General features: G+C 43.7%; 1 protein-coding gene across 1 annotated transcript; it reads right to left on the bottom strand.

Moving 5' to 3' along the window:
* Nucleotides 1–5529: 5529 nt before the first annotated feature.
* On the bottom strand, nt 5530–6592 carry LOC140226320 (uncharacterized). Its single transcript, XM_072306814.1, has one exon. It carries the CDS (start codon nt 6493–6495, stop codon nt 5530–5532), a length of 966 nt encoding a protein of 321 aa, XP_072162915.1. The 5' UTR covers nt 6496–6592.
* Nucleotides 6593–10648: the final 4056 nt, after the last annotated feature.

Here is a 10648-nt window from a genome sequence, read left to right as displayed (position 1 = left end):
AAAAATGTCAATTTGCTATAACTGTAGTACTTATTAAGAAGGCAACAGATGCACATGAAAGCACATCTGTGGACAAAACTCTAAGTCAACAGCAATAAGGCCTACATCTAGGCATCTGTACTGTGAATCACATTGTCTTTTTTTTTTGTCTTCTTACCATGTTCATTTCTAAAAAGTAAAAATTGAGTCATTTACAGCCAAAACAGGAGGTTTACCGCATGAAATGCATACCATCAAGTCCATGGCAGAATATCTCAACTAGTAAAAGTGCCTGCCCTAGGAATCATAATGTCTTGCCATAAGCTCGGGTCAGAGTTCCGTTCATCATTGGTGGCCACTGTTGCTTCATCCTCATTGCCAGAGATGTCCACTGTATTCAATATCAAGGAAGTCATTCAAAGCACTGGCCACTTGGTTAGTCCCTCGCCGAATTCCTGTCTACCGCCTAAATGCAAGCAATATCACCTTGATGTTGTTTTCCAGGGATGTTTTCTCCTCCTCTCAGCTTGAGTTTAATGATGTCAAAAACACACAGCCACTCGAAGTACGTTGCACCTACCGGCATACTCAAGAAAGCTTGATTCAGCATTCAATGAGATTAAGACCACTGTGATGGTTCCGTTGTCTGGTTCAGTACGCATGAGCTCAGAAATGAACGATAAGCTCTGTGATTTCTCGCAATCCTCTGATTCACGAAATCTTGGCCTTTCATGTACTGCTATGAATGCATCCTGTCATCCCTCCTGGTATAAGGCATGGTAAATGTCATCGATGTGCGCTTCTTCTTCTTCTTGCGTATGAGGCAGCGGCAGCTAAAAAACGTCAATCAGTTGTTGTAGCCAAGTTACAGTCTCAGGAGTAGGGTGTGTCAGGTCCATGTTGTCAGGAGGGCGGAGATCAGGGCACTCACTCAAGATGTGTTGAGCAGTCTGTTCTGGTGCACCACACTGGCAGGCTGCTGACGGGCGTAGCCCCCACCGATGCATGGCTACGTTGAAACGCCCAACTCGGGTTCGAATCCGATTTAATGACACCCACTCCCTCCTTGGGAGGTTTGCTCCTGGGGGGACAGATGTATTGGGCGTGACAACGAGTTGGGCAGGTCGTTGGGTGTCTTGCCAGCTCAGTGACACTTGCTGCTTGCAGATATGCTGTAGGTTGTATGACTTCCAAGGATGATTTGCCATTAACCTGAATTGGGAGAAGAGTAAGAGAATTCAATCAAAAGTAATTAATACCGTTGGCTTAGAATATCTGTCCACGAGTAGCAAACACAACCTCAAACTTCCAATTTTGATACATTTCTCAATAGCTTCTAGACAGTCATAGTGATTTTGAGCAACACTTACTCTACTAAAAGACCAAAAAGAAAGGGACTAGTTTGATTTACAGATTTTTTAACATAATTTTTTAATGTTTAATATAACCATAAAAAAACCACTAATGCAATCATATCAGGATTATAAGATCCATCAGTGAATATTAGACAGGCTCTAATTCTATCATTACCAGGGCAATGCACCTGTGCTGCATAGACCAACTTGAACAGTTAGAAAAGTAGGTAACCAGGTCATTACCATTGCAACACAGCATAAGCAGTACTGTATAGACTGACTTGAATAGTTACACGCTGTAGATCTACAGAAAACTTAACTGAGAAAATGAGTCAAGGTAACTTCATTTATTGATTACAGTTCCTTCAACAGATAATTAGTGACATACTTGTGAAATGGACCCCACCACTGTCTCTCTATCACCAGTACTAAATAATACGGCAGCTTACCTGTTACATCCCCACCATGTGGCACGTTCAATATGGTGCTTTCTTGCACAATACAGGGCTAATACTGAGGAATGTGGCCCCACCAAACGACACTTTAATATGCATGATTGATACAGCAACAGGACCAGTTTCCACTGCATACAATGTAGTAATACACTTCATTTGGCATACTCATGAAGTAGGCCCCACCACTGCGTGTCAGCACTAATACTACAGCGGCTCGCCTGTTTATACTCGTGAATTCAGCCCCACCGTGTGGCGTTCATCGGTACATAAGCACGGCGTTGGGGCTTTCTTCCATAGTATGATACTTGTGAATGCGGCCCCACCAAACGGTGTTTACGAGCAATTGATACAGAGGCGGGGCCGATTTCCACAGCATACTCATCCCTTTCTCCCCAGTTTTTTTTTTTTCTTTGGTCTTCATGTTTTATTCTTGGAAAGACTCCCTAATGTCCCTCGACTAATTCAACAGCCAATTCAACTATAAGTACAACCCTAACCTAATCTTAAACCCTAACCTAACCTTGCTTAATGGAAGATTAAACGAGAACTTACCGTTTGAAGTTTAATATTAATTTTATGAGTAATTGGAGGGTGAGATTACGTCATATATGAGATCCCGCTAGTGCGCGCACCACTCAATATTAGAAGCAAGAATGTGACCACTGATGTAGGAAGATAACGAGAGATTAAGTTACCGTTTGAAATTGAGGGAGGGTGAGGTGGGACGTAATCTCACCCTCCAATTACTCATAAAATTAATAATAAACTTCAAACGGTAAGTTCTCGTTTAATCTTCCATTTTATATCGTAATTTCGTGAGAGATTACGTCATATATGAGATTTCGAAGCCAGTGGTTACATTCTCGAGGCAACCCCCCCCCCCCCGAAAAGGGGTAGGGAGCATACCTTAGATAGAGGTTCCATTGCCATTCTCATTCAGGCTGAATGCTGCATAGATATTGTGTCTCCAAGAGTTCACAAGTTCAGGCAGTTCAAGACATGTCTGCTCAAATCTTAGGGCTTCACAGTCTATTTTTTGATAATTGTTTCTACAAAATTTTTCTCAGCAGGACAGGGCTTGTTGTAGTACTTGCGAAAGGTTCTTTCGTTGGCCCAACCGGCTTGCGCAAGTATCTTAGATACTGGGAAATTTCCTTTATTGGCTGCGGAGGTAGACGCTGCCCGAGTAGAATGCGCCTTGTAGATCCCTGTATCAATACCCGCAGCCTCCAAAACCTCCTTAATCCAGCGAGCGATTGTTTGAGAAGATACCCTGTGATACGGTTTCTTGTAGCTAACAAAAAGGTACCGCTCACTAGCTCTGATCCTGTGGGTCCTTCTGATGTATTCCTGCAAATACCTGACCACACAAAGTCTCCTGTCTGGTGGGTATGCCTGGAGCTTGACACTGTGTGAGTAATTTCCAGGCTTGCTCTGTTTTAGGAGATCATGAAGGTGAAAGGTGGCTGCATTCTCTCTTAACACCATATCATCCAAGCTTAGGTAGTGTAATGATTGAATCCTTTGTGCTGAGATTAATGCAATAATCACACACAATTTAAGCGTCAATTTTTTCAGGTCCAATACGTGCGCTGGGGACCAAGAACGAAGAAAATTGAAAACAAGGTTAACGTCCCACGTTTCCATGTATCTAGGCTTGGGTGGGCGTAGCTGAAAAACTCCCTTCATAAACCTCTGGATAAAGGGATGGTTTCCAACTGTAAACATAGTATCTCGAAGTATCACAAATGAAGATAGAGCACTCCGTGCTAAGTTTATGACACTGTAACCTGCCCCTTTTTCGAAGAAAATGTCACTCAGGAATTCCAGGACAGCTTGAACATCTGAATACAAGTAGTTGCTGCATTTCTTGTCACAAAATGCTTTCCATTTGTTTATGTACACTGCATACTGTTTTTTAGTCCCTTTTCTCCAAGAAGAGGCCATTACAGCAATTATCCGTGCATTCAATCCCGCATCTCTGAAGGGGTTGCACAGAACCTGCAAGCAAGAAGATCAATCTGAGTGTGAAGTGGGTGAGGAGTGTTAGAAACTGGCAATGTTAGTAAGGATTCATTCCTATGAAAAACAAGTGGTTCCTCATTCATCATCCTGTTTAGGAGAGGAAACCATGGCTGGCTTGGCCATTTTGGGACTACTAGTATCCCAGCTGCATTGTCAGATTTGATTTTTTGAATGCACTTAGCAACTAAGCAGAAAGGAGGAAATGCATAAAAGTACCACTTTCCCCAAACGAGAGTAAAGGCATCAACAGCCTTGGCATGTGGGTCGGGCAGCCATGTGACATAGTTCTCTAACTGCTTGTTAAGTCTGGAGGCAAATAGGTCTATTTCTGGTGTCCCAAAACGTGAGGTTATTTCTTGGAAAGCTGTGCGGTCAAGCATCCATTCTGTGCGGTCATTGAATTTTCTAGACATGCGGTCTGCCTCCACATTCAGCTTTCCTGGCAAGTGTGCTGCTGTGACCCAAATTTTATGAGTTTCGCACCACTGCCAAATCTCTCGGGCTGCCCGATCACAGTCAAGGGATTTAATGCCTCCCATGTTATTAATGTACGCAACAGCAGTACTGTTATCTAGCCGTAACAAGACATGAATGTTTTGTGAATTAGAACAGAAGGACTTGAGTCCCATGCCAGCAGCCAGGGTCTCCAGATAATTAATCTTATTCTCCCTGGCTTTTTGCAGTTCGTCTTCATTCCATCTACCCCCTGTATGGGTGGTATGATCAGATGCCCCCCAGCCTTTGCCACTGGCATCCGTGCACAATTCGAGCATAGGTTTAGGGTGTCGTAAGGGTGAGAAAGCATAAGTTCAGTGCACAAGGACTGTATTTCCTCTGATTTGTTATCAGGCAGTCGAATTGTCATGGTCTGAGTGTTGAGAATGAAACCAAGAAATTGTATTTCTTGAGTGGGGCATAGTACTGATTTATCTGGGTGCACCAAGAACCCAAGTTGTGCAAGGATGCTAGTGGTTTCCAAAACCGTTTGCAAAGTTTGATTCTCACTTTCTCCAATAATGAGGATATCGTCAAGGTATCCAATTACTACATGCCCTTGCTCTCTCAGTAATGTGAATGCAGGTTTCAGTAGTTTAGTGAACAACCTTGGCGCCGTGCTCAGGCCATTAGGCAGTACTTTGAATTGCCAAAGTTGATTTTTCCAGGAGAACTTTAAGAACTTCCTGTGTGCTGGGTGCACAGGTACTGTATAGTACGCGTCCCGAAGGTCGACTGAAGCTAAGAAACTATTTTCTGAAATGAGTTCAATAGCAGTATGGATATTTTCCATCTTAAAATGCTGGTACTGGAGATATTTGTTGAGATCAGACAGGTCTAGGATAACGCGTGTACCCCCATCTTTTTAGGCCGTGTAAAAATATTAGACACGTATTCTCCAGTTTCCCTCTGGCACTGTTCAATTACTCCCTTGTCACGGAGTTTAGAAATTTCAAGATCAATATCAGCCTCTTCGGCTTTATCACATCGAAAAATGTAAGGGGGTTTAGTTCTAGATGGTGCACCCATCTCTTTACTGAATTCAAGCCTGTAACCACTTACAGCATTTAGCACATGTGGGTCTGAAGTAATTTTGCGCCACTTTGGGAAGAATTGCTTCAGTCGACCTCCTACCACAGGTTCTACATTATCATGATGACATAGCTTTGCATGATCACTAGAAAAGGATGTTACATTTACCTCGTCAGTTGAACTGGAGGTTATCGTGCTCTCTTCATCCCTGAGCCTTGCTTGCTGCCGCAGTGCGGTTGGTGCTGCCTGGGATGTGTGAAGGTGTGGGGAGCTGGCGGCTTACCCCTCCCCTTGGGGCGCTGGCCTAAAAAAGCATGGCTGGTAGCTCCAGTCCACGGTCCTTTTGCACCTGTAGGCCTAGTCACATCACTTGTGCTTGCACGAGATGTAGTCCAGCCCGCGTCGCGGTACTGTTGGGGCAAATTCGAGCTTCCTGATGTAATCTTGCTCCTGCCCTTGCCATATGCACTCCTGCCATAGTCATATGGGCTGAAACGCTGCTTTTTGTACTGTCTGCTATGCTCATTCCTGAGGACACCCTCAGTTGCTTTTTGTTCATCTCTAATGTCTTTCATTTGCTTTCCCAGGTCGTCACCGAAAAGGAATTTGGAGACCGGTGTAGAGGGCTTGCAGAGATGTTGGAATTGATAACCAATGTCTGGTTTCATGAATTCCTTACGTAAGGAATTTAGCTCAAAGTTCGCACTGCACAGAAGTGCTAGTGCATCTTGCTGCTGTTCAGTAATATTCTGTGCCGACACTGTATGTATGTAGGCATTGATGCCTCTCGTGAGATTCTTTTGGAGTCTCTGAAATTTGAGGTCTCGTGTCTTTGAAAAGGCAGGTAGCCCATTCCAGATTCTTTGGTTGACTTTCGGCACATCCACCAGCTCACAGTTGCTGGGAATGGGGTATTTAGTGATCGTTTCATCTACCACTTTGGGCTCAAGCTGGTGGGTCAGAAGGTAGGCTGTAGACTTAGCAATTTCTGGGTCAATGGGGGGACCAACTTCCTCAGCCACAGCAAATTTGGCTGCAATGTTTGGAACTTTTTCCACTACAGGAGGGGGAACTTCGCCTTCTTCAATATCAAATTTGTCATCCTGACAACGATCCCCTTGACCTGGTTGGATTATCACTGAGTTTTCATCCATATCTCGGCCCAAAAATGGTGCCGCATATTCATCATCATAATGGCAGTCAGTATCTGCCGAGTCTGAAGGGGAGTATTCAGAACGAGTCCTGATACTCTTTCCATTGCCACCGCCTTCACGGGCTGGTGTCTGCTTTGCCGACTGTGCCTCCACAAATTGAACAACCACAGCTAATTGGCCTTCAAGCTTGCCGAGTCTATCCTCCAAAGTTGAAACTTTAGAAGCCAGTTTGGCAGGTGGTTTCACTGTTTTGTTTGCACCGGTACTACCACTAGGGTTAGCACTGCTTGTAGTTGCAGTAGTACTATTACTAGTACCTACCTTGCCGGCTCTAGTAGGCGTTTTACCTTTGGCTGTCGCAGTTTTCTGCTTGCACTCTTGTGCGTGTTGGTCTCCGCGACCCCCGCCGGTGGCTGCCGGGGACGCAGCAGCTGCTGTCAGCAGCGGTGGTGCGGCTGCGCCGCCCACGTTTGGAACGTTGGTTGAAGACATAAATACCGTTGTTGTTCAGCTGAAGAATGATCGTAAAAACCATAAAAAACCTGGCAAAACCTCCCGTTGAGGTAACTTTAGCTATTATGTCAATCCAACTCGAACGAAACTTGAATTTTCAAGTGCAATTCCGGCGAATTTTCCGATGCACAGAAATTCGCGTGTAAGCAAGATGGCGGCGACTAACGAATTGAGTGGCGCGCGCACTAGCGGGATCTCATATATGACGTAATCTCTCACGAAATTACGATATAAAATTGCTAAATGCACGAGTGCAAGCACACTGCTGTGGGGCCGATTTCACGATTTTGCCCTTCATTCTATCCTTGGAAAGACTTCCTCATGACCCTTGATTATTCTTACCATAAGTACTCTACATAAATGACCTGCCTGAAGTAACCTCATCCACAACCAGACTTTTCGCAGATGACTGCATGTTATACCGGGAAGTCAGCAGTAGCACAGACTCCCGGATGCTACAGAAAGATCTTGATGCACTGCAGCAGTGGGAAAACACCTGGCTGATGTCATTCAACCCCAGCAAGTATTTCGTAGTAAGATTTTGCCCCTCCCGATCCACAATGAATTGCAGCTACTACATCCATAACACTGCTCTTCAAAAGTGTGAATCTGTTAAATATCTTGGTGTCACGTTATCCAATGACTTCAAGTGGTCATCACATATCTCAGCAATCTCCGTGAAAGCTAATCAACAGCTTGGCTTCATCCGGCGTAACACAAGGTTCTTCCCTCAGTCATTCAGGGAGGCAGCTTATAAATCCCTTGTACGACCCCATCTAGAATATTGCTGTAGTGTCTGGGATCCACACATGGCCTCGGACATCCAAAAACTGGAAAGGATTCAACGCCAGGCAGCTCGCTTTGTCACAGCTGATTATAGAAGAACGAGCAGTGTGACCAGTATGATTAATAAGTTGAAATGGCCCAGCCTATCTTCACGACGTACTGTGAGCAGATTAACTATGGTGTACAGAATCATGAACGACTCTGTTGCAATTCATCCAGATACATTCTTCACAATTAACTCGTCCAAAACCAGGAAAAATCATGACATGTGCTTCCAAACATACCGCCCCAGGGGCAACATCGACAAATTTGCATTTGCCCAGAGATCCATACCTGAGTGGAACAAACTTCCAAGCTCTGTAGTCTGTGCAGTCTCACCTGAGCAGTTCAAGGAACTCTTAATGACCCACCTGAAAATCATATCCTGTGATTAAGTCCACACCCCTCCTCTCATCGTGCACACAAGTTGTATTCATCTTCGTGATAGGCTGCATTTTATAGCCCTTTGAAGATTATAGAAGAAGAAGAAGTATACAACCCTACGCTAAACTAACGGCATACTTGTTAAATAGGCCCCACCAGTGCATGTCAGTATTGGTTCACAGCGGCTCGCCTGTTTATACACACGCAGCCCTGTTGCTGTAAGTCCACCATATGTTAGTAACGTTAGTAGTAATTTACCTTGCTTGGCATTGCATCGCCGAAAAGTACCCTGTTTATACACACACAGCCCTGTTGCTGTAAGTCCACCCTATACGTTAGTAATAGTAGTAGGCCTACTGGTAATTTACCTTGCTTGGTATTGCATCGCCGAAAAGTACTGGTAAATTTACCCTGTTTATACACACGCAGCCATGTTGCTGTAAGTCCACCCTATGTTAGTAACGCTAGTAGTAATTTACCTTGCTTGGCATTGCATCGCCAAAAAGTACCCTGTTTATACACACACAGCCCTGTTGCTGTAAGTCCACCCTATACGTTAGTAGTAGGCCTACTGGTAATTTACCTTGCTTGGTATTGCATCGCCGAAAAGTACCGGTAAATTTACCTTGTTATACACACGCAGCCCTGTTGCTGTAAGTCATGAAGTCCACCCTATAATATCTGGTAGTAGCTACTAGTATCTGAGTATAGGCCTAAATTTACCTTGCTTGGTATTGCATCGTCAAGCAGAACAGTCAGTCCGCAGCACCCGATAATTCGCTCGTATTTATTCAACTCGTATGCAAGCCCGCTTTAGGCTTGCATACGTAATGAGCTGCGTAAGGGGATTTTGTGCTTGGGCTTTCGGCTACAAAAATACACCTTATGTTCACAAATTTGGTATCAAATTCAAGGAAAATATGTAAACTATCGTCACATGTTACTCAAATTATTGTAAATGAAAAATATCATAGCGTAATTTGAGCTTGAAAAATGATGAAAAAAGTAATTCGTGCAGTACATTTTCAAGACGTCAAAAAAATACCAAATTCACCTTGCGTCTCAATGAAAATGCTTTATTTGGTAGTCCATCTCCTAATCTTTGTATCCATGTAAATATCTTGAAAATTTGTTGCTTAATCCGGTCAGGAACCAGTAAAGTATACATCGATGTCAGTGCTGATCAGCTTGAAACCGTGCAATCTCAAGAGTAAGCTCTCTCATTGGACAGCGCCTGCACTCAGCGCTTGCATTACGTCATTACGCTGCAGCAACGGTTTCATGCCACTTGCGGTTTCTTGGCACGCGTGTAGTTCAAGCGCTGAACGCACGCACTGTCCAATGAGAGAGCTCTTTCGCACCACTGTACACTTTGTGCGGAGCATATTTCTGGCTTAGGAGTGAATTTTACAGACATTTCAAAACGGAAAAACTAGTATAAATCATGCTTGCGTCTCCTTGACTCCAATATATGATGAGTATCTAAGTTTTCTCTCTACGAAAAAGCCAAAATCAGAAACAACAGTTTCTTAATCCGGTCAGGAACCAAAAAAGAACTTTAGATGACAAAATCTTCCGTGAAAAGCAGGTAAAATTTACGCAAATTCAACTGATTATATAGTCATGATAAGATTCGATGTTATAGGCAAATTTAGTATCAAAATAAAGATCAAAGTCTGGAAAACAATTTACCGTGACTTGTAGCCATGACAAATGTATGTACAAGTCGCTACACTGTGAAAACCATAGCCCTATCAAAGTCTCGCAAAATCTCGCACGACGAGACACCTTTCGAACGCAAAGATCGTCAACGAGAGTGCTGAATAAATCTTGCCGGATCGGCTCATTAGCATACGTGCTGCGGACTGACTGAGAACCCGTAGATCAAAAGGTTTAATTTACTAAAACTTATTATATAGTACTAACATTTAATAGAGCTCTAACATTAGAGCTCTACACTACAGCCTTGTACAGGTAAACATTTAGCTGGTAGCCAACACGTAAAATACATAATTTACATTGATGCACGACGACGAGCCCCGTTTGTGGTGCCGGTGCATGGTGGGGCCCATTTCACGATTTTCCCCAGCAGATTATTGATCCCAGTGAATGACTAATTATAAAATTTGTAATAAAACCCAAATTTGACATTCTACGTTGCTCATAAATCAACTCGACATGTTCAAAGTAGGGTATGATGCCCATCTCGGTCCCAACACCAAGACGCACATATGGGACTGACTTAATCTGGGCGTCGTACAGATAAGTAAACTCACCTTTCACAGCTGTATTTCCACTGCTTAGCCTTGCATTTCTTCAACACTGCCTCATTTTTCCACTTTTCGTACCACTTTTTAGATCATCGGCAGTCTTTGGTCTTGCATCCATTATGAAACTGTCATGTACTTTCGACTCATGCCATGGCTCTGTA

The sequence above is a fragment of the Diadema setosum genome, chromosome 3, assembly GCF_964275005.1.
Source record: "Diadema setosum chromosome 3, eeDiaSeto1, whole genome shotgun sequence".
Lineage (NCBI taxonomy): Eukaryota > Metazoa > Echinodermata > Echinoidea > Diadematoida > Diadematidae > Diadema > Diadema setosum.
This window is presented reverse-complemented; position numbering and strand designations above follow the sequence as displayed.